The following is a 27,109-nucleotide window of genomic DNA, read 5'->3' as shown; positions in this document are numbered from 1 at the left end:
TGTAGCATGATTACTGCCTCAGGTGCTCAAACTCTAGCTCAACAGACATTCAGTGTGCCAATGCTCAGCTGACTGCAGCTCTGCAGTGGAACTGAAGATTTCAAATAGGGTGACACATGCTGGTTGCTTGTGAAGCAATCATATGGCTATTTCACAGTGAGCTAAACAGTTTACTGGTATACTTAATCCCAATTGCCAACATGATAGTTCAGTCTTTTGAACCATTCCCCATTAACATCTTCACTTAAAAAATAAAAATAAAAATCTCACTCTAAAATATTAACAGAGCTTTCTCCAAGAAGTATTAAAATCAAGAAGGCTGAAAGAGCTTTCCAGAAAGGATGGTTATCTCCTTGCTACACACAACACTCTCATACTTTGAAATTGCTATATAGCAGAAGCTTAATAGGCTGCTGCCAAACCAGAAAGGTGTGGCAAGTGAAGTTCCATTATTCAATTAAAGTTGAATGAGTGAGGAAGTATTCAATTGCAAATGCTGGAAGGGACTGAAGACAATTTCTAGATTAAGAAGTCTGTCAGCAGTCAAATGCCCTGATCCAGCAAAACCTATCTACGTGCAGAAACAGGTTCCTTGTGTTCCATGTGCAAGGATGTAATAAAAGTTTATTGGGAAGAAAAGTAACCAATATGAACAGAAGAATGGAGCTGGATCAAGCCAAGTGGCCCACCTAGACCCTGCTCTTTTTTCTGTCTCAGTGTTCTTGCCATGGTTGCAAACTTCACTTGACATTCCAGTGGTTTTAAAATTTGCCTCTTTTATTGCTTTATCACATGAATTCTGGGAATTGTAGTTCTATGAGACTACAAATTACCTCTTAGATAGGTTTGTCCCATTAATAGAAAGGTAATTTGCAGAGCTGCTTCAGAAGTATCAGTGATTAAACGAGGCATGTATTTGTGGAATTTTTATTCCACTCATTTGAATGGATGTTTGTCAGAATTTCCTTTGCATGTAAGCTTTGCATGTCCACTATGTGTTTTAAAGATCCTAGATGTTAATGCTGTACCAGTGTATGGCTGTAGGTTGTTTTAATATTAAGAGCTGATGATGCCAACAAGTATAATCTTATAGACTATTTTCCTGAATTCCTTTTTCCTGTAATAAGAATTATCTGGGAGTCTTTGATATAGTAATATTTAGACACAAAGATCTTTTGTTTATGCCAGAGAGTCTTTGGTCTTGACAAACTGAGAGGTGGAACAGGGTGTGTATGTTCCTGTTTTGTCTTTTTAATTTCCTTTGTCGGGATTCCTTTGTCAAGATTTTCAAACCTCAGTGGAAAAAACAACAACCTTGTTTTAGTCAAACCCTTCTCAACATGCAGATACTCCGCTCCCTTAATAGACCTGACAAAGACTTCCTTTTAATAGTATGCAGAGATAAGAAAGTATTGCAGATTATTGACCTTTATGAATGAATTACATTCTAGGGCATTAATAGGAAAGACTATCATGGCAAGAGACTTTGTCTGATGATCATAAACCCAAGCCTAATGCACTAATGCAATTTTACACAGTTTGCGTTTTCCCCTACATGCTAGCTATACTGTGCTGTAATAATTTCTCCAGCTGCTTAGCAGTCACTGCATCAGCTGATATGGATGTAAACCGGTTCAGACCTCATGCTTTCAGTGCAAAACAGGGATTCTTTGTTGAAACAAGTTCTGCATGATGTAAACATCATAATTGGTTGGACTATTACTAAATGATGGATTTAAAATTGGATACCTAAGGCTTACTCAGATAACCCAGTATAATTTTTCCTGTTGCATTCGAGAATTAGACTTGCACACACTGTTTGTGTACCATTCACACAGTTGCACAGCAGACTCTCTGGGGAAGCTAATTCACTTTTAATGCTTGAAATCTTTATCATGGTTTGTCCTCTCAAAAGTCTCATCAGGCAAGGTCACTGTTATTCCAGTGTTTATAAATATTTGGGGAGAATTTTGCCCAAGGCTGCCAAACAAGTCAGCCGCTAAACTGGGATTTGCTCAACCAAAAATAAGCAGATGAAAGAAGTAAAGATAGCATCCGTATCAGCTCTCAAAACATGTTCAAATCATTGTCTAAGAGCTCTTTAATATGGTGCCTTTTGCAGTTCTTTGCACAGTGTTAGAATGTTGGGACTAGGACTTGGGAAACCAGGGTTCACTGCCTCTCAGCCTAACCTACCTCACAGGGTTGTTGCGCGGATTAAATGAGGAAAGGAAGAAACATGTACACCACCTTGAGAGCTCCTTGGGAGGGGGAGGGGGTGTAAATGCAATAAATAGATAAATATTTACAGTACCAAGGAGTGCCTTCCAATGAATTCTCCTTCAGTTTTCTTCAAAGCTTCTGTGCAGCTTCCTGACTTCTTTTTCAATTTCAGGCCTGTCTACGTCTCTACAGTTAGACCTCAGTCTAAACACATAGTTGTCATTGTGGACCACGGGGCTTCCGTTACAGAGACACAGCTCCAAATTGCTAAGGATGCATCCCAGGTTATTCTCAACTCAATAGATGAACATGATAAAGTGAGTTAACTCTTGCAAGATAAGTGACATGTTCTGGTTTTAAATATTCATTTTTGTTTGTGGGGGGGGGGTGCCTCCAAGGCCCAGTGTGTCAGTACTGCACTTCCCCCAGTCATAGCTTTAGGCAGGCTTAGAGTGCCCCTAAAGCCTGGTGCTGGTGCACCCCAGTTTTCTAGCCTTGAAGAAATTCAGGATTTTTTTTCTCCGTGTGATTCTTGGCTTCAAGTGTGCTCTGATCATCTGAAGCCCAGCATTTTCGCAGGAGAAGAAGAGGATGAGCATGGGGCAACTATTTTACATATAATACTCTGCTTCTCAAGTGATCCGTGCAATAGAACAGGGATGTTCGCTGTGGTTTGCAAATTTGGGGACCTCAGCTGGCAATATATTGTGGAGGGAGGGGGGTGGGGGTGGGGAGAGACGAGTCTTCAGTAAAACTTCCTTCTGTGGCTACTTCAAATGTGGTAGTTCCCACACAGGTTATTCAGAAGACTCATAAACGTGGTTTTGTTAGGACCCTAGCCTTCCTGTTGTCTCATACTTGGCAATAACATCCCTTTCTCCTTCAAATCCTATGGTGGTGTAGCCCTAATTCCCATTACTGGTAGTCTAGAAGCTCAGCAGGTTTACGTATGGGCAGAAACTGCAAGGTTTACCTATGAGCAGAGACTGTCATAATTCCTTCGCAAAACAAAGCCCAAAATCTCTCTCACACACAAGTCTAACCCTTTTCAGGTTTGACAGATTTATCCCTCAAGTGTTCTTTTCTTAGACAATTGAATCTTAAACCCACATAGACTTTTCTGTTGGCTTATCATGGGGTGTGCTATAATATGGCACATAAAGAATTCTAAACGGTACGGTAATCCAATATATGTATTTCTCTCTCTTAAGATCTCTGTGTTAACCGTGGCAGACACAGTGAGAACCTGTTCCTTGGATCAGTGCTATAAGACATTTCTGTCTCCTGCCACCAGCGAGACAAAAAGGAAAATGTCCACCTTCGTTAGCAATATAAAGTCATCTGACAGCCCTACCCAGCATGCGGCAGGATTTCAAAAAGCATTTCAGCTGATACGAAATACAAACAATAGCACAAAACTCCAAGCAAGTAAGTCTATTATTATGCAGTATTAATGGGGTTCCCCCCTTACCCTTGCATCTTTCTTTCTTGCATTTCTTTTTTGATTTTACTATCTCCTTTTAGCAGGGGTTATAGAGGGTTGTAACATTTTGAAGTACTAGTTTTTGTTTTTATTTTACCTGAAATGACAGTGTTTGTTTTTAAATGAATGTGGTGCACAGCAGCCAAAAGAAGGTTTCATTGCATCTTTGTCTTCACCTCTGCCAATTTCCCTTTCCTCACATGCCTTAGTAACTGCAAGGCCATGTTAGCTAGATGTTTCGCACAGAATCATCTCATGGGGCAAATAAGGTGATTCCTTTGTGAATCCAACTAATGTCCGAACTGCTATAAGTGAGTTTTCTTCCACTGGTGCAGGAATGGCCCAGATAATGAAATGCATGTAGTTCCAATTTGAAACTTAGCAAATTTGGGCTTCACCAGTATTTAGTCCTGAGGCCTAGGGTGTTATGTGCTGTAGGTAAGAGAAAGGTAGCACACTGTCTGCCACAAGTCAAGTAACAAACCTCAGGCAAAGGGGTAAAACATGCATTTCATTCCCAAGATAAATTTTAGTTTAGTAAAAACAAGGACTGAGAGTTTCACTTGTGCCAGTGCATACTCAGACTCTGTCCTGGTGTCTGTGCACAAAACCAGGCCTCAACCTTGAAATAAGTGAAGAATGTGGGAGATTTTGCAGTCAAATACATGAAAATGCTCCTGAGCAGATGCAGGGTTTGCTACCATGGAGCCACTGCAGAGCAGAAAGAAGAGCTTCATATTGGAAGGTGCCCTTTCCAGGCAGTCTTGACCCCAGACAGTTTACTGAAGGAATCGAGCACCATTTGTGTGCAACAGCTGCTGAAAAGCAAGCACCATGTACCATTCCAGCTCCAACAGCATGTGCTGAGGGCAGTTGTACAACTACCAGTTTGATCTCTGCATGGGTTGCTTTTGAGCATGCCATCGCAGTCTAATCCGATAAAGTTGTTGTGGCCTGCTTGAAGCCCAGAATTCGTTACATCCTGATGGCAGCGTGTCTCTCACAAACCTTCTATCAAACATTTGCTGTCTACACAGTCCTGTATATACATAATAGTATACACGAGTAGACGATCCAGTTTGAAAAGGCGAAAAGTAAGATGGCAGGAATTCGAAACCTCCATCCTTATAGTTATAAGTGCTGAACAAGAGTATGTAGAGTACATAATACAGTGGTACCTCTGGATACGCACACCTCTGGTTGCATATCCTTCGGGTTACGCATGCAGCGAACCCGGAAGTATTTTTCTGGGTTTCAGCGCATGTGCAGAAGCGCTCTACCGCACCGTGTGCATGCGCAGAACAGGTACCTCTGGTTGTGAATTCCTCGGGATCCGACCGGAGCTCCGGAATGGATCCTGTCCACAACCAGAGGTAGCACTGTAGTTACTGAAGCGTCAAACTCCCTAACTGGTGGAGTATAAAGTGTGAGCACAATACTTAGATCTATAGAAAACTCCTTGCAATTCAGACGGATAAAGACAAATTGGGCAGGTGGCACCCAATAATGAACATTATTTGGTTCTGTTTCAGTGTTCAGTGTTTCGACGCAGTTTTACAGTTTCAGCTTTATTTTCATAGTTCATTGTAATTTTTTCCTTGTCTCAAAAACATAGGCATGGTTTTTCTATTCCTGTGGGAAACCCTTTTTTTCAAAAACGGCTTCGTGTATCACTTTTGTTCCTTTCTAAAATAGGCACTGGGAGCGTACGCTAGCCTTTAAAGCTGAGGTATTGTATATTGTGCACAAACAACAGAATGGAGGGGGCATACCACTCCATAATTTCAGAAATAGGACGTGCAAAGTACTTCCATTTCCTTGTAAACAATCCTCTTGCTTGTTTTCATTTCCAGCAGAAAAAAATTATTATTCTGGTGTGTTGTGAGGTTTCTAACTTCCTGCTCTCCCAGCAGGCTCTGCATGCATGTCAAATAAGCCACACAGTATTTTTTTTTAATGGAGATTTGAAATGCACATTACTGAGGCATATCTGGTTTGAGAGATAAGAATGATACTGAAAAGATGGGTGTTTGCATACCTCTCAGCTAGTCTCCAAAAGAGCAGTGGCCACCTCCTAATTAATTTACATTCTTACAGTTCTTTCATTCCAGAGGGTTTCACAACACTTTCATAAATGATAAATCCTTACAAAGCTGTTACGGCAATTCAGTAACCTAGGATAAAAACAGAAAATAAGTGCCAATAGTCAGATGGAATACAGTCTGTTGACAATGGAAAATATATGGCCAAGGGTTTAAAAACACTTGAGTACCTTGTACTGCAATTTGTTTAAGTATGTAATAGAAAAGTAAGATCCTAAAATTGTAAGGAAGAACAGTAGCTTGGGCTATAGAACTGCAAAATAAATTAGGGTACTGCTACGACCTCTTTAACAGTAGAAGAATGATGTTATGAACAAGTGAGCAGTGTCAATAATATTCCCCACACTCAATGTTTTCCAGGCACTGACCGGCCCACTGAATAATGCAATTCTGTAAACTACTGTCTGCCTGTTGATTTGGAAACAAACCTCAGTAATATTCTGCTACTGCTGGATGGCAAATTGCATTTTCTACTTCATCTGCCATTCTTCCAGTAGCCCAAGATGGTTGGGGATGCAGTTAGTTTGGAAGCGCTATGCTAAGAGTGATGATACAGAAAACCAGCTTTCATTTCTCCTTATATTTCCTACTTCCTTCATCCAAAGTGCCAAACTAGATGTGTGTTATGTTTGTTATGCCTAGTTGCCTAGTAAACATAGATGGGAGTCTGCTTTCTTTAGGGGGGGGGTGTCAAAATGTGTACCTTACGTGGCTATGTTCAGGTGCTTTCAGCCTCGTCCAGTTCCAATATTGAAAGGGGTGAAATAAGATCCTATGGGTTGGATCCAGTGTATTAGCTCAGGTCCATTAATTTCATTTCGTCTACACTGTATACAATCTTAAATGTTGTTGCAAATTTAGGAATAAAATATTATAGTCTCTTGGCCAATATGCACGCATTGCCATCCCCTCCAAGATGTACACCACACACAACCAATCTTCCAAATGGCAAAATCATTGTTATTGTGTTTGGATTAAAGGTTTCTTTTATGTTAGATTCTGGCTTGAAAGCTCTGTAGGATGCAGTAGAGCTCCTTCTGCCCAGTCTACCCACTACCCATTATTGCAGTGGTGGTTTTTATATTTTCATTTACTGCAAAGAGTCTTGATGCTGGGAATCCAATGTTGCAGATATGTAGCATAATGTAACATGTTTTCTAGTCTAACAAGCTCCCATCTTACATATCTCAGATACAGATATGGTCATAATTTACTTGTCGGCTGGAATAACGTCTAGGGATTCATCAGAAGATGGTAAAAAGACCACACTTCGTGTCATCAATGAAGAAAATGGTTTTCTTAACAACTCTGTAATGATCCTCACCTATGCTCTCATGAATGGTAAGAAGTTATCTTTTTAAAAAGAAAAGAAAAGAAAAATTAAACTTCTAAGGTTCTTTGGGCTTTGATATGGTCAATGGTCAGAGATGATAGGAACTGAAGTCCAACAACCCATTGTGTGCCTTTTCCACTATTTATAAAGATTTCCACATTTGTGCATATATGATGTTTCAGAATTGCTTAATAAGCCCGGAGACTTGCGTCTTCTCATCTGCCTGTAACATTTCTTTTGCAGAGGGAGTGACAGGTTTAAAAGAATTAGCATTTCTCCGAGACCTGGCGGAACAAAACTCGGCAAAATATGGAGTACCTGATCGAACTGCTTTACCCGTGATAAAAGGGAGCATGATGGTTCTGAACCAGCTGAGCAACTTGGAAACCACAGTTGGCCGGTTTTATACAAATCTCCCAAACCACATGGTTGATGAAGCAGTGTTCAGTTTGCCCTTTTCAGATGAAATGGGAGATGGTGAGTGCTTCAGGGACCTGGAAAATGAAGATGCTTTAAAAAAAATAAATGGAAAGGTTTACAATGACTTATGTATCTAACAAACTTTGTAGGTGGCATTTTTACATGTCTGCACCTTACAGAAGCTATGAAATTAGGAGGAGAGTTCCTGGAGGTATTGTACTAAAAACCCTCCATCCACAGTACAAGAGCCTTATTTGCAAAATGAGGGCCAGTGTAGCATGATGTGCAAAAATGGTGATGCAGTAGGCTATAATGACTGTGTTTGCTTGTCCTAGTACACCATAGTAACAGTTAATAGTTTACTGTGCTTTGCCCCAGTGTAAACAAGAGCAGCAAACTGCAATCCCTGGCCTAGCCTTACATCCAAACCGGGAGTACGGTTTTTTTGCTCCAGACAAACCGCAGTGTGAAACAAGTATTTATTCTTGGCTTACCAATCTTTTTACTTGAGTAAAACAAGCCACAATCTACAATCTGTACATAATGCTAAACTAGGGATTATGGTTTGTTGCTAGGGAAAGAGTGAAGCAGAAATGAGACTCCACATTTATGGTAAATTATTAGCCGTTGCCCACAATGACATATGAACTGGGCCATTGTCAAGAATGGGTTTTCTTGTTTCAGTTGCTGCATATTCCCAAAGGCCTAACAAAATTCTGACGGCTGCTTTTGTTGTAGAAAAGTTACATGAGGAGGAGGCAAACTTTCATTGGAAAAATGGCTTCCGCTTTTGAATTGAGGCTCCCTCACCACCATTAGCTTTCTTTGCTCTCGAGTTCCAGATTCACGTTTGTAAGAGTAAATGCATGTCTGGTAATCCATGGGGAAGAACATTGGCTTGTGGCATAGAGGGGACTTCAAGTAGCCACTTTGGTTGCTTCTTCACCAAAAATTTATCTGTGTGATATTTTATTTTATTATTTATTAAATTTATACACCACCCTTCATCTGAGCCAAGATAGTGCTGGGTGCTTAGATAAAAACAGAAGACAGAGCTGGATCTTGACCAGTGTCTGTGGTCAAGCTGGTGAGGTTAAAGCAGGCTGAAATTTAGGCCAGAAAAGACAGAGGTTATTTACATGCTTGGAGAAGGTGGTTAATTCCTGTAATAGGTGAGGTGGCATTTTTTCTTCCAATCAAGTTGATTGCCTAGGGCTGCTGGGTAGACTGGTGTCAGCAGTGGCCAGGAGCTATATTTGTCAACTTCATTTGCTGCGTATGTGATGCTTTTTTTGGAAGAAGAAGAAAGATCTTGTGGTGCTGTTCTGCACTTTTGTGGATTGACTGCTGCGATATACGTCAATGTGGTGAATGTCCTTGGAAATCTTAGTTTTATTTTATTTTATTTATTTGTGATTAAAGCTTAACCTCATTTGGAGTATCTGAGAAACCTAGCCGTCATGCCTTATGAGGAAAATAGAAAACAAAACATAACAGTTCCACAAGGAATAGAGCTGTAAGCATTTTATTTGGATCAATTTTTTTCTGCCAAGTACTTTTAGATGCTCTTAAAGTAAATTCTCTTTGCTGTATCACATGACAGATATCATAAAAGCCTCGATATATTAAGAAACCACCATTCAGATGAGGAAGTAGATGGTTCCTTCTACAATGTACAACAAAGGGATTCCAACTTGTAACAAAATTATTCTGTCATTGACTCTCCCACCTTTTTAGTTCTTAGGTAGTGTGTCAGTTTCACCGTAACAGCCAGTTCCCAGTTTCCCCATCCATTCATTTATTGTCGGTAGGATCTGTAAACACCATTTTCCAGCATATAGTAGCCTCAGTGCTGTAACCGTAAACAAGATTAAGTCCCTAGATCCCCACCTCCTTGGATTTTTTACATGCTTTAATGCTGCCCCCATCCCTGACATACACATGTTGGGAGCAGGACCTACATAACAGAGTTGCTCTATCCCACCCTCCAGGCCCTACCACTAGCTAGCTGAGCCACAATTGCCACTATCTCAGCTGCTGCAGCAACAGTGGTGCTAGATCCCATTGGACCCTAGCGTTTGCCCCACGGGACTTAGTCCTGACTTTAGACCTACAGAAACAATATGCAGTACATAATTGGCACTTGAATTACACACAAGTGCCGTATATTATGGGCAAATAACAGCTGGTTTTCCAAAGCATGGAGATGTGCAGCAGTGATCTTGTTGAAATTAAGCAGGTCTTGAGTGTGGTCTGTTCCTGGATAAGAAACAGCCTGGGAACCCTGTGTTTGCTGCTTTGAACTCCCTGGAGAAAAGGCAGGATGTAAATAAATCCATAAATATAATTGTGTATTACTATTTATTCTCTTTTCCTAAGCTCTTCTGATCCCACTTATATATAGTGCTATTTATTATTTGGAATTCTTGCTGAAATTATTTTGGGAAGACCATCATCGATCTCCATGCTACCCTGGAGGGCAAAGGAAGGAATAGTTCACCAAACTTGCATAATTTTGTGCGACTATTCAAAGGAGCTAAATATGCATTTGCAATTCAAATCCCTTTTTTCTTTATTTTGGGACGGTGCTACTTGGCAGTATCCAGCTTTGAATTGAATTTACTGGACATGATTCCTCAAATTACCATAAAAACTAATCACGCCCATCTTTAAGTGTTTGAAAACATTCATGCATTTTTCTTTTATCCATCTACACTGGGCATAAACATTTCTGCTTTCATGTTTAGAATTATAATGCTTTCTTTTACCCTGAACCTATTGATATGCATAATCACCAAATGTCTGCTTAAAGATGCCTGTGATTAAACAATATACAAATTGCTGGAATAATAAACAAGCAAACCACAAAAGTATATTGAAGCAGCATAGCTGGTCCACTTTATGGTTCCTAACAGTTGCAATTTAATTTTATTTTTTTCCTTCTGCCCCACCCAAAATTTAAAAAAAAATTGGCACATAAGTTACATCAATACTGCTGATAATATGATGAGTTAAATTCCTTTAGGAAAAATGCTATAGCATTTAGTCTGTTAATTGGTTCGATTAATTTATTTTAATCAATTAAAAAGGTGCCCCTATTAATCAGGCAATATATTGTTTTAATTAAGTAGATTAATTATTTCCAAGACAAAGTGTTGTTCTGTGCTTTGCCACACAGGATGGCTCTTGCCTTTCCTAAAACGAGATCTGCAGGCAACATCTAAACACAAAGAAAGGTGCTCCCTTTCAGAACAATTGTTGGTTCATGTACAGTTGTGTACTAATGTAACAGATTAATTAAATTCATATTATGGTGTTAGCCAACTTAGAGTTCTCTCCACCATCCAGTGGTCTCCTTCTTCCTCAAAAGACTCTGCCCCTTCTCCCTTGCTGCCTTGTACGCCTCGACTTGCCTCCAGGAACATATGTGTGATGGCACCTTTCTGACTTCTGTCAAATCCCTTCTCAAAGACTACAGTTTTTGTGAGACCTTGAAACAACTCCCTAGTGGCCATACATAACATGGCTATAACTTAAGCCCAAGCATGTGAAACTGAAACAACTGTGTATAGCTTCCCTGCATATATTACTTTACAATGGCTTCTCAGTGAATTGTACTTCATTCCATAAAACCCCATACAACTGTCTGCTGGTGTTTTGCAGCATAGGTTCTCATGGGACCACAATGCTATCCTCACAATATTATTGCTGTAGGGATTCCCGAACACTCACCTAGAGTGTCTGTTGCAATGGCTAACAGAAGCCGCCCTGCTCCCTCCGAAAGAGGTAATTTAGACTGTGCAATAACTTCTTGGAAGTAAATCCCACTGCATGCAATAGACTGGGCCACAAATCACTTTTCTATCTCCATATATAGGTACCAGAGAGTTCTTTATTGCTAACTGTATGCGTGCTTTTTCTTGTTATTAACAGGTCTGATAATGACTGTAAGCAAACCTTGCTACTTTGGAAACCTGCTACTAGGAATTGTTGGAGTAGATGTTAATCTTGCCTATATTTTGGAAGATGTCACTTATTACCAAGATTCTTTGGCTTCCTACACATTCCTAATAGATAATAAAGGTAACTTCAAGGCAATCAAAATACTTCATGTTTTAGAGGTCAATAGTCAAATCTGTATTGTTTACTTTCTGATTCAGGTTGTCTCTTTGTTTTTGTCAGCTCATAAATAATTACCTATTGGCACTCCAAAATTCTGTTTTGGGTTTTTTTTTTAAAGGGTAATGCAGCGTAGTGCTACATGTTTACTTTGGACATTTTTATATAGCATGTAATGTGTCCTGTATATGATGATAAACATGTGTGCCAACTCCTTTTTCTTTTCATTTTTAGGCTATACCCTTATGCACCCCTCCCTTACCAGACCCTACTTGCTTTCTGAACCACCACTTCACACAGATATAATACATTATGAGAATATTCCAAAATTTGAGTTAGTTCGACAGAACATCCTTAGGTAAGACTTTGAATTAATGCTTCATACATGCTTGCTGCATGCATGCTTAAGCTTCAGTGGAAATTATGCTGTGCTCAGTGATTACAATTCAGAAGCTGTGATTCACTTGTGGTCTTACTGGTGTTTTTAGTGGGCAGATTCTCCATACATCCAATAGGAAATCTCATGGTTTTGAATTGTGCTCATAGATTCAGTTCCCATAGTTTAGTTTAGGGCTGCAATCCATTCTCTTCCTGCAAAAGTACCATTGAAATTAATGGGGGCAGCACACAATTATGTGAGCTTCCTTACAGTTTCCCAACATTTCATTGGGAACATTGCTCAGGAGAATATTGGATTGTCCACAGGCTGTCATCCCAGAGCCAAATGGTACTTTCTTCCATTTCTTCTGGGGGTGTGTCTCACTGTTTTGAATACCTAATCACCAGATACTCATTCTGGATTTTATTTCTTGTTTTTAAAATCCTGGTATTCTTGGGTAAGTTCACTGGGGTGACAAGGGACAGTCCTGTCCTCTGTTCAGATGTCTGCAGATTATTGTTGTAACTTTTCTATCCTACTAGCTCTTATTTTAACAAAGTTAATTTGTTTGCACAGTGGAACCTCAGTTCTTGAACATCTCAGAACCCAAATGCCAAAAACCTGGAAGTAAATGCTTCCGTTTTCGAACAAGCCTTGGAAGCCAAACAGCTTCTGCTGCGTGTTTTTCAGTTTTCTCAATTGAATTTGCCGACAGCCCTTTGTGCCTCTGTTTTTGAACGTTTCGGAAGTCGAACTGTCTTCTGGAACGGATTACATTCGAAAACTGAGGTTCCACTATATCCTGATCTTGAAATCATGACTCGTAAGTCAATATCCCCATTCAGCTATTAATAATTTTTACAGACTACCTCCACCCCAATGGATTTAACGAAGTTGTGTGGAGATGCCAAGAGTGGAAACATTGATTCTACTGGTGTGTCACAATTGTAATGACAACAGATTTTTCAGCCTACTTCAGTCTCTGTATTATTGCTGTTACATGTTTTCAAGGCTGCAGCTAGTCATTAATCTTTAAACCCTACCTATATTGTCTTTGTTATATAAACTTTGGTATACTCCACATATTTGACCACTCACAATACAAATCACTTTACTAAATAAGTCTTGACTCTAAAATAAATAAGTGTTACCTTTCTTAGGCTTATTTATCTTGTACTTATAAAACAGCATGGACAGTATACCTGAGGCTGCAAATATATAAACACAGAAATCAACTCTGTTGGTTTTGCTGTATGTCATCCTGCACTTTTAGTTCTGTGTTCTGCCACATAGGCTCATAAAGAAACTACATGGTTTAGAACAGACATGGAAACCATCAGTTACTTTGAGAGAAAAATGCTAGGCTATCAAAACACATCAACTGCAAAGGACTGGACAGTGTTATACAGTCTTGCAAATAGCTTTTATACATTCATCTGCCCACTGTTTGGTCTTCTCTTGCAGCTTCTTAATAACCTTTTCCCACTTCCATTCCCTACTCACAAAGTACCAGGTCACCATCCTTTCTGTCTGTCTGGGCCCTTGTAGACTTCTGAACCAAATGCCCCTCCTGGCACTTTAAGCTTGAGAGAGGTGGCAACAATAAAACCCCAGCATTCTTTAGCTGGGGAAATTGACAGCACAGTGCTATCCACCACAGCCTGTCTAGATATTGGGAACACCCGGTGTGGAAGAAAATCGCCATCCTTTAGGGTTGCCCTGTGCACTGATGCACAAAGACTGTTCCATAGTGCAAAGATTTCTGAGCAAAGCAAAGATTAATTTAGCAGCTAATAGGAAGTGTTGTCATTTGTACTGTTGAGCATACAAGCACAAACACAAACCAATGCCTCTGGTGATTTCATTCCGCTGGTGATATTATCTCCGAGATCTCTCATCCAGAACCAGTATATCTGATCAGAGTGGTAATACCACAGCCAGCAATGTTTTGGGTGGGGAACTGGTAATTATGATGTAGTAAAGCATTCCACTTCCATTTTAATTAAGAAAAAATTCCTTCTTTAAGCAATCTCATTTCAGAGTAAACAGAAGCATCAATGTTTTTCTCCCTGTTTAATAAGTGATGGATATTGTTTGTTTCCAACTTAGCCTCCCTCTAGGCAGTCAGCTTATTACTGTCCCGGTGAACTCCTCACTGTCTTGGCATGTAAACAAACTGCGAGAAATTGGGAAGGAAGCCTACAATGTGAGCTATGCTTGGAAGATGGTAAGTGACAGAGCACCCTTTAAAATATGCTAATGTATTGACACGGAAGGAGAATTTTAATAGCAGCAGGTATTTCCAAGAATTTTGAATGTCTTGCTTGCATGGCCTCTGGGCTGCATGTAGGTACCTCCATCTCAGATCTCAGCCAATCCAAGCAAGCCATGATTTACTGTTATTGTGTTCACTGGGGCTTTGTCCCTAGTAAATATGTTTAAGCTTGCAGTCTCCAAAGCCGACTCTGAGAAACTTTTAAGAGGTTATACATATTCATCATTTGGCACAGTGTTCTTTAATCTTGGGTCACTAACATTGTTTGACTATCATCCCTGGCCATTACCTAAGATGGCCAAGTATTATGTATGAATGTCCCTTGATACTCTTTTTGCAATATTGAGAAATAATATTACCCAAGGACTACCTTGCATTTAGATTCTACTTTTCCTATGATTCAGTAGCATGGTAATCTTTAGAAAATGCATAAAATTAGAAAAACAATTATCTTATGAATATTATGTAATACAGCTAGCTGCATCTTTGAAAACATATCATTTTGAATCAAGCAACACGATAGCAAGCAGTTAAGACAACAGAAGCAATATTTATTTGGTGTTTTGTGTCCTGTGCCTTTTCCAAGTTGCAGCACAGTCTTCCATGTTGCAGCACAGAGTGGCTTTGACAACTTGTCAGCCTCTATGGTGAGGACAAGAGAGAGAAAAATGGATTATATGCTCATACACAGTGTACAGAATTATCTTTTGGGGCAGATCTATAACTGCTGACTTCCTGGGGCTACCTTTGTGAACTCAGAGCTGTGTAGTTTTCCCTCAGTAGTTCACATCATTAAACTACTGAATTGTGCCTGTACTACTTCTTTGTCATAGCCATTCTGGGTTGTTGTTTTAAGAAACAAGAAAATATTTAGATGCTGAGCAACTAACCGAAATATTTTTTTTTTTTTGCATGTCTCAATAGTTGCACATTTAGGAGTACTCTTCTGAATTGTTATTATTAATTGCCTTCCTCAAGGCAATGTGCTCTAATGATATAACTTGTCCGAATTTGATTTAATTTTAATGATTCTTATTTTATTTTAATTCAAATGCTTTCCTTACTAACTTTGATGATCTTGTGGTTGTTTTTATTTTAGGTTCAAGATACATCATTCATTTTGTGTATTGTTGTGATACAGCCAGAAATACCTGTTAGACAACTTAAAAATCTCAACACCGTACCCAGTAGCAAGCTGCTTTACCATCGACTAGATCTCTTGGGCCAGCCCAATGCTTGCCTGCATTTCAAACAACTTGCAACCTTAGGTAAAGCGTTTATTTTCTGAAATCCATCCATTCACCAGTCCATTGCTGTAAGCTAAAATAGTTATATGCTATCAAATCACCAGCCTGGAAAACCCGTTTGATCCTTATCCAATCGTTATTTATATAAATAGCATCTAAGATGTCCATTTCATATGTTAGATAAGGAGAAACTGAACTCTTGCAACTGTTTTCTTTTTTGTCTTGGAGATTGTATGTTCAATGAAAGATTTCAAAAGACCCATTTTGGGGTGTATGAAAATCCAAAGGAATTATTGGCTTTATGTCTCAAGTCCTGGGGACTAATCCCAGCCCACACAGAGCAGTGCAAAAGCCTCCAAAGGCTGATAGTTAAAACTCCAGGGAACTATGTGGTTCCATAGCACAACTAGGAGAACAAGGGCCCCAATCTCTGTGCTCATCTGACCAAGCTCTGGAGCAACTTCCTATTTAGCTGACCTAAAGCTTAGAAGGGAAATCTCATCATGTTTTGCATGCAGAAGGTCTCAGGTTTAGTTCCTGGCATCTACTCTGCCTGAAACTTTGTGGAGCCACTGGTATGATTCAGTATACAACAGCTTCCTGTCTTTCTAATTGTGTTTCACCTTTCCAGCTTTGCTGTCTGATAACTCCTGATACCCTCTGTTTTCAACGGTGTTGCCTGTCTCAGCCCAGCATAGGCTTTGGTACTCTTAACGGATAATAATAGAGCGAAAGTCTGCTTGTCTGCCCTTGCTGCTACTGCGGCGTGCTGCTTTCTTTCAGCTGCTCTCCGCATTCTCCAAATCTAATGGGCTAGTCAGCACTGTGGTTAAATGCTACAAAGTGACGTGTCTTGAGATTGTCAGCTTCATTAAAAAAAAGGAAACCCTCGTGAAATAAGTATACCAGAACCAGGTAGCTGCATAATTTACCTTTCGTCAGAAAGGTTGGGTATGGGTAGTGTTGTTACAGTTTTTCAAAGCTGAGCTTGATTCTCCTCGCTGTCAAATAAATCATTAGCAATAACGTGAAAACATTGAAGTTCTTGCCAGTCATGCTGTATCCTGTTGACTTTGGAATTATGCAGATTTTATTCCGAGCTATAAATATTTAATACCATCAATCCCTCTGAAAGAAGCCAGAAGTTAGAACTCTGGTGAGAATATACTTTGAAATATTTTTAATTGGTGAGTTCAGAGACTATAAAAACTGTGTAAAACTTCTGAATGCAGTGGAGCATCTTTTTTTTCTTTTCTGAAAAATACCTTTAAAGTTTTGTGTATTAAAATAAAGCACATTCATTTTAGAAATTTGCCTCAGGTTATATTGCAATAGAAAAATGGAACTTGGAGAGAGGATAAACAATTATTTTTATGCAAAATACTTTTGACAATTTATTTTGACATTAGTGTTCAGGCCCGGTTCCTTGTGGAAACAGCTTTTCACTTCCTTATATGTTGTCCCCTAAAAATGAATATGCCCCATAAAGCTTCTACCACATTGTGCCCTCTGAGGAATGACCTTCTTCCCCTGCCATCTTTTGAATAAGACTAGACCAAGTGAAAGTAGGCAGTCTTGTAAGCTTCTTGAAGTCACAGAGTTATAGAATTGTAGAATAGAAGAGTTGGAAGGGACCCCAAGGGTCATTTAGTCCAACCCCCTGCAATGCAGGAATCTCAGCTATAAAGCATCCATACCTCCAAAATACCTCCAAGGAAGGAAGAAGTTAAGACACTTGTTTAAAAACTATTAGCAAAAGTAGTTTTATCATTGTTGTTGTTGCTGCTGCTGCTTATTTAAAGATCTAGGAATAAATTTCACTCAGCTGATTGAAAAAAATATGAGAAAAAGAATCCTGAACAGTTTTAATTAATATTTTCCATCCGGTCATATTAACTCAAGCATGTGCAATGCAAAACTAACATTGTTGAGTGCCTAAGGACCCCTTCACACAAATATTCTCAGCCTAGGCAAGCTACTTATAGCAAAATTTGCTTCTTATAGCAAAATTCAAGCTTAAACTGAAGAATGTAGGAAAAACGACAGGGCCGGTAAGATACAATCTAAATCAAATCCCTTATCAATACACAGTGGAAGTGAGGAACAGGTTTAAGGATTTAGATTTAGTGGACAGAGTGCCTGAAGAACTATGGATGGAGATGGTTGGACAGTGTTCTCGAAGCTACCAGCATGAGTTTGACCAAACTGCGGGAGGCAGTGGAAGACAGGAGTGCCTGGCGTGCTCTGGTCCATGGGGTCACGAAGAGTCGGACACGACTAAACAACAACAACAAGGCAAACTACTGTCTTCAGGTGGCATGTGCAACCTTGACAGCTGTCTGAGGTGGTCTGAGAAGCCTGCTTTCACTCCAGAATAGATACACCAGGGCAGACATTGCTTATACACCTTTGGGCTGCAATCTGTATTCAGGCTGACTCATGTACACACAGGCGGCTGACTACCCACCGCTGTCTTGCTGTGGGTGGAGACTCTGGGATGTCCATATGGACTGACAGATGTGGACACCCCTAACGGAACTAGTCACTGGGTGCCCCAAAACAGCAGACCCAAGTCTTTCTCTCCCTTTCCTGTACCCCTTAAGGTCCCAGGCAATAAGACCTGCCTCTAGTAGCTGCTAGAAGTTCCATTTCCCTGTGGCATCCTTCAAGCCCAACAGGTGTTTCTCTCCTACATTTAAAGCTCCTTCCCTTCCTTTACAATTGAGGAAAGGGAAGAAGGTAAAGCTTCAGCAGTGTGCTGTTGCTGCAACAGTACCCCCTGGTGGCCACATATGCAGCAACACGGATGTTTGAAAAGCGTCTCTTGGGTTATTTTTGCGTTTTCATCTTGGGTTGTGTTGCTCCAGTACGTTACTAGCAACAGCATCACTGAGTTTTCATATGCCTGGGTTTCAGGGGATATATTCTGATGTTGTGTATATTGCATGTATGTTGCCTTTCCAGAAAGCCCTACGGTAATGCTATCTGCTGGTAGCTTCTCTTCTCCTTACGAGCATCTGAGCCAGCCGGAGACGAAGAGGATGGTGGAGCACTACACGGCATATCTTAGCGACAACACACGCCTCATTGCCAATCCTGGTCTGAAAGTACGTTGCTTCATATGCCCTTCGTTTTTGGCTTTTTACCTTCTTTTGTTACCGTGATAAGTCTTGCGGGAACATTCATTTGAGTTTCCTTGGCTCCAGATTTTCAAGAAGCATCTGGGTTTTTGCTTTCTCTGGTGGAGTCTTTGGCTGCATCCCTTGGTTTTCTGCTAGATCAAATAGATGGTTTGGTTGCAATTTTTGCACTTTCCTCAGTGCCAGGAGTACTTTGTATTTAGCAACACAAGGAGTGAATTAACTTGGCACATGAGGAGTAAGAAGGATTCTTTGCCCGGGCTGGAAAGAATAATGTTAACTGAGTTAATACACACACACACACACACTTCTCAGCTACTTGGACTCAAAAGTAGATTCCCAAAGATAGTGAGATAATGCTGTGTAACCATTTTAAGAGTCCTCAAGTAAAATAAACAATAGAAGGGTTTGTTGGATCACGTGGGTGTGACTAGTATCAGATCAGTGTTACAACACCAGGAACGGAGAACACTATTTGTATTTGGGAGCATGGAATATAAAGCTGGGGACAGGATTTAGATCTAACCAGAGTAAAACATAAAATACAAAAATGCTAAGCATTTCCTTAGTATATTTGTTTTTCATTTCTTGAAATTTGCTGGGTCCATCTGGTGTGAGAAGATTTTAAAGAAGTAATTGGGTTTAGATTATCTCCGATGAGTCTTTAGGAAACCCTGCAAGCAGCTTATTATCTTTTCAGGCAAGTCTTAAAAGAACCCTGCTAGGTCTGCCTTTGTTTTGCAGTTCTCTGTCAGAAATGAAGTAATGGCTACCAGTCACGTCACAGATGAATGGATGACACAAATGGAAATGAGTAGCTTGAACAGTTACATTGTCCGCCGTTACATAGCAACGCCCAATGGGGTGCTCAGAATTTATCCTGGTTCCCTCATGGACAAAGCATTTGATCCCACTAGGAGACAATGGTGAGTTTTAGGATCCCATTATGAAAGGTTTAAGAAAGCCTTCTAGGTTGATAATTTTGTATGTGTGAGAGAATATTTTGTGCTGGATTCGTAAAAAGTCTTTGTGGACTAAACAAGCAGAATTTTTCTCTAGTGAAATAGTATACAGTGATGAATTCAGTACTATAAATCTGTAGTGGATATTTCACTGGATGCTTGCGTTTTCCAAGATAGCTTCTTTTTCTTGCCCTTCTGTGCAGCAGTGAATAATGAACGCATCTGCATATGGTTACTAAAATCCACCTTCCTCATAAAATCCCTTCCAAGCTTATCTCGTGAGGTTCTCATTATGAATTTCATATTCTTGTGGCAATCTTGAATCTCACTCTTGCATACATAGCAATCTCCCCCCCCCCCCCCCAGTTCTGGAGATGTCTTATGCTCTTAATTCCACACATAAGATTATGCTAGTTTTAACAGTAGTCTATTAATTATGCACAAGCATGGTTTAAGAAAATGTTTTGTGTACACAGTAAATGTGATAATAAACATGAGGGAACTCCTGAGTGTGTTACATTCCATATGCTCTGTTGAAATAAGCCATCCAGGTGGGGGTTGCAAATCAACCAAGAAACTAGTTTATATACCAAATGCAGGGTTTCCCCCTCGAGCTATTCACACTGTCAATCACTTCTGTCAAGTCTACTGGTGCGGTTTTCCTCTCGCTCTTCTTTTAAATCTGCTCAGTGAACAAAATACAGGAGAAATAAGATAACCATTTTCCAGCTATCCTGTTATTCTACATCTCAAATGTTTGCATTCTCCCCCTCCCCAACAAGAGTCTGTCTTAAGAAGCTTGTTACAGTAACCTTGTTTTAATTAGCTGGATAGTCCTACAGTATATTTCACAACCAAGCAGCAGGCCCGAAGGGGCTGTCCCTGCAGCAGCAAGAAATATCACAGGAAGTAAAAGCTGCAGATACTTCCAGAAAGGTTTATTTAAACAACAAATACCCTTCATGTTTTGAGTGCAGAAGTTCATCAAGGGCAAATCTCTGAAACAATAACATACATCACCCGTTGCATTTATTTTATTTCTGGAATTTATTTCCTATCATTCTCAAGTATAATCAATGTACACATGCAAAACCTTTTTTAAAGAAAACGGTAACTAGAAGTTACTCTTTAAAAAAATGTTGATATAGTTTAGGCACATTGGCTCCCAAAAGCATAAGCAAGCTAAATTCACTTTGCACATAGTTCAGCTGTGTGTGTTTTTTAGCAAAATTCAGCTTCTATGTGTTTTGCAAACTCCCCACCCCCACCCCAGCATTCATTGTTGCCATGCAGAGTTATTTTATTACTTTAAATATGCTTATTTTCCTTTCTCTTAGGTACCTCCATGCTGTGGCAAATCCGGGATTAATTACTTTCACTGGGCCCTACTTAGATGTTGGAGGAGCTGGTTATGTGGTTACCATCAGTCATACGGTTCATTCTTCAAGGTAGATTTGTTTTTGGTAGTGACCAACGTCCTTGAGCCACAATTAAACCTGGCTAATATTTTATGTAAGAATCTCCTCAGATTCAACTTCCTGGAGGAGTAGCTATGTATCCAAGCTCTAGTTCAAGGGAACTAAACCATGCAGAGTGTATTTTGGTGGCATCTGAAAACATGGGCTATTAGACTTTGTGAACGCTTTAGTTTTTGTATAGCAAGTCTATATAATGCAAGAGGTGATGAAGCTACATAATAGTAGAAGAGGCAGTGGAAGTTGGTGTCAGTGTGGTGTGTTTTCATTTTATTTTTACCTAGCTATTTAGTTAATTTTGTGTTTATAGACTTGTTAAGGTGCACAGGGGTTGTGTGCGCAAGTTTGCATTCCCCATCCCCTATCCAATAGATGAGTTGCTACTTCTATGGCATGGATGCTTCTTCCATGTGGTTAGGGTGCCATATTGCAGCAGTTGGTGACAGGCTAGTGTGTTATTGTAGGCAGAGAGTTAGAGCCTCATGCAGCCATGAAATTTTTCCCAAGAATTATTTAAGAACTCACATGTGAAACTGCTGATCTTCTAATAAAGCTGTGTAACTTGAGCCTAAAATCAGTCTCCATACCTGAGGATAGGAAAGTGGGCAAAGTAACATTTTTAAGGGATCTAAGGAGGATCTGGATAATTACAGGTTGGTTAGCTTTTAATGGCTGTTCTGAGAAAGCTGTGGAAAGCATTATTAAACATTGAATTACCAAGCATGTAGTCGAATAATCTTGCTGAAGCAGATCCAGGATTGCTTGTGTGAGGGTAAGCCCTGTCTCACTAACCTAGAAATAAGAGGGAAGATCCTCTTATGAACATAGGAGCCAACTCCTAAGGACTGAAGTCCCCCCCATAAATTATTTGAGGGGGGCGGCCCCCACAAAGTTGATGGGTATTGCCATTCAAATGTTGTGTATGTGTCATAGCTGTCAACTTTCAGATTTGAAAATAGGGTTCAGCAGCCTTGAAAATAAGGGATCAGCAGCCTCACCTACCCCAGGGACAGTCTACGGGATATCTAACAATCCTGGATAGCAGCGGGAAGCAGCGGGAAATGGCGCTGGATAAGGGAATTTCCCGCAAAAAAAGGGAAGGCTGACAGCTATGGTATGTGTGTGCCACGTCTTGTGACTGATTATGCTGGGCGGGGCTTACCTCACCTCTCCCTCCCAATATTTTATTCAATTTGGCACCCCTGCTTGTGAATCAGTAACTGGTTCAGAAACAGGAAGCAGAGAATAGGAATAAACGCACAGCTCTCCCAATGAAAAGAGTGTAAAAAATATCAAGGATCAAATTCATGTGTTCACAAATGATATGGGCTTAGGGGGCAGCAGTAAGGTGGCCACGTTTGCAGATGATACCTCAAGGTTGTTAAAACAAAAAGGGATTGCATGGAGCTCAAAAGGATATCTTGAAGCTTTTACTGATTTTATTCTCATATATTGTACTCCCCCTTGAAATGTTTTTCATAAAAGTGTGGATTATAAATACGTACATAAACAAACAAAACAAAATATATAGTACAGGTGGGGAAATGGTACCAGATGTCTGAGAACAAGGAGATGGTATTCCCCCCCCCCACCTTCTAAATATTATTGTGAAAAATATGCCAGTATAGGCTCTCGGAGACTGTGTTTTATGGCCCTTTGATGTGTCAGTTGCTAAGGCAACAATATGTAGTCTTGAGCTGAGGAGCAAAATAGGGGTATCAGCAGACCTCCACATATGGGCAAGATGTTATCATTTATTCACAGCGGCTCTTACTACTTCTGCATTTTTTAAGCTTTAACATACACAACACATACCAAATAACCATAGTGTCTCCAGTTTAAATTATCATGATTGCACCCAGCTAATGTTGGCTGTCCACAAATTTTTATTTTTCTTGTGTTAGAGGGTTTTTGTTCTGATAATGTAAGATTCCCCAGCGTCCATTAAAAAGGGGGGCACTTCCTCATTGTTGGGGTGGGGGTAATATTGAAAAACAGAATAATTGACACATTGGATGAAGAGAATGAGAGGGCAGATTGGCAGAATTTAATTCAGGTAGTGGAATGCACTGAATTAACCTAGGGCGGTTCCACACAATCAGGGTTTTTTAAGGAGTGGTGGAGGTGCTTGGCACAATGTTTGTTTCTTATTTGAAATTTATGGTTCGCATTATGCATTTCTGCTGGGAAGTTACAGGACTTGCACTACATGTGGCTGGTCAGTACTTAACTTCTCAGACTACTGGGAAGTAGACCTGATCCTGGGCTAGAATTTGAGACCCATTTTTCTCTCTCCCCTACCCCTCTTGTCACATGGAAAGGGATAATGGGAGAGCCAGTTTGGCATCACGGTTAGAATCTCAGACTGGAATGATCCCCACTTAACTCACTGGGTCACCTTGGAACAGTCACTATTTCTCATCCTGTTTTGACTTCTGAATACAGTATGGTTTTGTTCTGTATATTTTTTGGGTGTTTGCTCTGAAACACAACAAAAAATTACATTAAAAAAACTTATTTCTCACCCTAGCTTAACCTCCTAGGAGTGACACCTTAAAAACCGAACACATTATTTGTGGCATAAATTTTCATGGGTTGGAGACTACTTCATCAGATGCATGGAGTGTGATCATCAGCTGGCAGATATGTATCCATGTGACTGTAGAACAGCGGGGCGAGAGAGTAAATAATGAGATCGGAAGTAAATGTCGCACACAAAGTGCAGACAGTAACAGTTGCCTTAAAGCTTAAGCTCACAGGGTTATTGAGGAGATAAAATGGGGATGGGGAAACCACACATACCACCTTGAGTTCCATGGAGGAAAGATGGGTTATAAATGCTGTAACACTGCAGTACTGTCACTTGGGCATGGGTACCGCTGAAGTGGGAAGAAACTGAAAGGACTAGCCTGTGATCTTGATTCTCCAGGATCTTTAGGTCTTATTCTGTCCATCCTGGACCCATGCTGGAGTGTTGCCATAACTGTTTTTTAAAAGCTGGCTGGAATGAACAGCAGCACAGTTAGCATAGGATGGTGTGCCTACCAAATCCAGAAAGATGCTGGTTGTGCCTAAACAGGTGGGAATCTTTGCAACCAACAGAGGGCCAAGAAACTGAAATGTATATTCAGTTGGCAGTGTAACAAATCCCCCGTGGATATGAATTTCATATTCCCGGCGTGCCTCATCTAGAGGTTCATGCTTAACACAAAGATCAAGAGGTCGCAGATGGAGTGGTCTCTTTGGGAGAAATGTTTGTCCATCGACAAGCTGCTTCTCTCCATACTAATTTTGCCGTGTGGCTCTATTATCCATTTCAAAGGCTGCTTGGTTCCATTCAGGGCCAGATCATTTGGTGCACAGTATTGCACCCAAGTTTACACTATAGCATGAAACCTGCTTACGTTGAAGTGTTCCGACTGAACTGGTTTGTGGGTAAATTATACTTTCTGAAAGGATTAGTTTGCGGTAAAGGGGCTAATTTCATGGATTTTTAACAATAAACGATGAAGTAACTATTGCATCCCAGCCCTTATTAATCATACAATTTTTCTACTATAAGAAAAAATAAATAAAAAGGTCTTTTCAGAAAACATAATTTATCCACAAAGCAGTTAAGTCGAAACACTTCAATGTAAGCTGATTTATTTTAGGCTGAAGTCCAAGTTTTCTGACCTAAATGCTGGGTCACGCTGGGTCCATATTCATTTTAAACCCAAACCTTTCAAATGGGAATTAGAAGAAAACTCTAATGGGGGGGAGGGAATGACCTTTCAGCTTCTTGGAATTTTAACATCTTTACAGGGAATTCATATTCCCTTTCTCATGATGGAAGGATAAGTGAAAAGCTGTGAAGAATTTTAATAAGCAGAAGGTCTGAAGGCCACGCAGTTCCCCAGAAGCTGAAAGGAATCTGATCCTTTAAACAGCATCCATCCACAGAAGGCAGAAGTATTTCTGTAGCTTCTGTAATGCTTCAGGGGACCTGCAGGCCTGTGATGAGCCAAGGGATTTGTTGTTGGTTTTTTGTTTACCATTCAGGATTTTTAAAAAGTTGATCTAGCACTGCTGTATTTTAATGAAAACCAGCACTGATATTTTTAAAAAGACAAAAAAATTATGACTGATTGCTATGTGTCCTTGGTACTTTAACGTAGAGACTCCGCTGTGCTTTCATAAGGCACAGATCATATTTTGAAGCAAAACAACATGTTATAAACAATTGGTGTGTGACTTTCAGATGCAAATAATGCTGAAATGCTCCAGTTCATTGTATACTGCCAAAGAATACAAACTAAATTGTGGTTCAAATTTTGAGTGTTACTGGACTTAGCTGCCAGATATATACAAAATCGTGTTTCCTCTGTTAACGTTTAGGCATGGCCCAATTCTCACAAGAATTTTCATTAAGTTAATTGCACCTGGCTCGCTTTCGTAACTCCTTGTCCAGTAAGAGTGGAAGTGTTTTAAACATAGGCATACATTCATGCAGTTCAGCAATCAGAATTTTCTAGAAAGTTCCATTAAGAGACATATCAGCTTACTTGCCTACTTGCTTGACTTGCATTTTATCTACTTTTATATTTATATTTATCAATGATATGGAAGATTCTGAGTTACATTAGTCATGATTCGCAGGAATCTTAATCCAGCTTTATGAATATGGAACTCAACAGTATGATTTGTTAAGGTGCTGAACATCACAATGAGAATGGTGTCATGCTTTACTTTTGGTCATTTATTACAATGCTGTTACACTGTCCAAGTATATTGTAGGATGCAAGTGATAGGAGGTGCAAATTTTTAATTTACTAAAGTCTTTTTTAAAAAGTCAGGTATGGACCAATGAGATTCAAGTTCACAATTATCGAGAAACTTAATAAGTTCCTCATGGCTTTCTCATATCTGATATTGTTTTCTGTCAAAATTGGAAGGAAATGGGCAAAAACAAAGACCTGACCCTTAGTTGCATCAACTACAAATGTACTACTTCCCTATCCTGACGTGCAAGTTTACTGTTTTTGCCCATTGAAAATTGTGGTATTTCATAGAGTAAAATTGTTTACCACCACATGTGTGTTTACCTGAGATATGTGTGTTAGTTGCTCTTTCTGTTAAGTATTTTACCTAACTCTGAGGGGGGAATTGGTTGTCTCTGTGATCTAGTGAGAGGCCATTATCATGGTTTATGAGCTCATGGAGCAGACTGATTCCTCACTGATTCAGAATCCAAAGTCTGCTTTTCATTTGACATGTCCATGACCACAAAATGTTTTGGGTTTTTTTTTTTTTGATAGCATGTCTCTCAAGACCTTTCCACCCCTCTTTATTGTTGTAGTTCACAAAAGTCTTCAGGCCATTCGGTTGCTGTGATGGGCATTGATTTCACTCTGAGGTATTTCTACAAGGTTCTAATGGACCTGCTACCCGTTTGTAACCAAGATGAAGGGAATAAAATAAGGTAAATGTGTGTTAGTTGCATATTTCACAATGTTTTACCTGTTTTAGAATTCTGTTCAATAAAGTCTCTCACTCAACACTTTTAAAAAAACAACAACACATTGCATTGCAACCTAAATTCATTATCCTTGTCAAATCTGTTGAAATCTAGCAGCATAATCATGTTGAATGTGTGAAGCTCTTAACGGCTGAATTGCCAAAAAAAGTAACCATTTTAATCTGTAGTAGCAGGAAGATAAAATGCAGAGCACCACAGAGATTAACTGGTTAACAATGACAAGTGCTTTCATAAACCACTAACTTTGCTATCTAATATATGACATTAAACTATCTTCAAACAGCTTAATATTGTTGACCTGCTCCAAAGATGTTAACCCTTGTCTCTAAGTTTGGACAAAACAGAAAAAAACTAGTTAATCGGAGATTTCCTGGTTTGTTTGGCTGTTTCTTAAGTCAACATGTGATCACCCAAACACTTTCCTATTGTTTTT

At 39.7% G+C, this 27,109-nt stretch overlaps 1 protein-coding gene and 1 long non-coding RNA gene across 3 annotated transcripts in view; one reads left to right on the top strand and one right to left on the bottom strand.

Annotated features, from left to right (window-relative positions):
- CACHD1 (cache domain containing 1) overlaps positions 1-27,109 on the top strand; it is a 121,770-nt gene that overhangs the window by 77,172 nt on the left and 17,489 nt on the right. For both annotated transcript variants that reach the window (XM_082227547.1, XM_082227548.1), the window contains exons 6-17: positions 2,396-2,540; positions 3,435-3,651; positions 7,000-7,149; positions 7,385-7,618; positions 11,495-11,644; positions 11,915-12,038; positions 14,169-14,286; positions 15,434-15,602; positions 18,546-18,688; positions 19,466-19,647; positions 21,021-21,131; positions 26,497-26,619. In XM_082227547.1, coding sequence (XP_082083673.1) covers positions 2,396-2,540; positions 3,435-3,651; positions 7,000-7,149; positions 7,385-7,618; positions 11,495-11,644; positions 11,915-12,038; positions 14,169-14,286; positions 15,434-15,602; positions 18,546-18,688; positions 19,466-19,647; positions 21,021-21,131; positions 26,497-26,619 — 1,866 coding nt within the window. The remainder of the gene's footprint in view (positions 1-2,395; positions 2,541-3,434; positions 3,652-6,999; positions 7,150-7,384; positions 7,619-11,494; positions 11,645-11,914; positions 12,039-14,168; positions 14,287-15,433; positions 15,603-18,545; positions 18,689-19,465; positions 19,648-21,020; positions 21,132-26,496; positions 26,620-27,109) is intronic.
- On the bottom strand, positions 9,008-18,536 carry LOC309535761. Its single transcript, XR_014221393.1, has 3 exons — positions 18,049-18,536; positions 16,514-16,582; positions 9,008-9,868 (listed from the first exon to the last, which is right to left on the bottom strand). It is a non-coding gene; the product is annotated as an uncharacterized lncRNA (long non-coding RNA).

The sequence above is a fragment of the Podarcis vaucheri genome (assembly GCF_965113315.1).
Source record: "Podarcis vaucheri genome assembly, chromosome: 6".
Taxonomy (NCBI): domain Eukaryota; kingdom Metazoa; phylum Chordata; class Lepidosauria; order Squamata; family Lacertidae; genus Podarcis; species Podarcis vaucheri.
The sequence above is the reverse complement of the archived record's forward strand: the minus strand, read 5'-3'. Positions and strand labels throughout refer to the sequence as shown.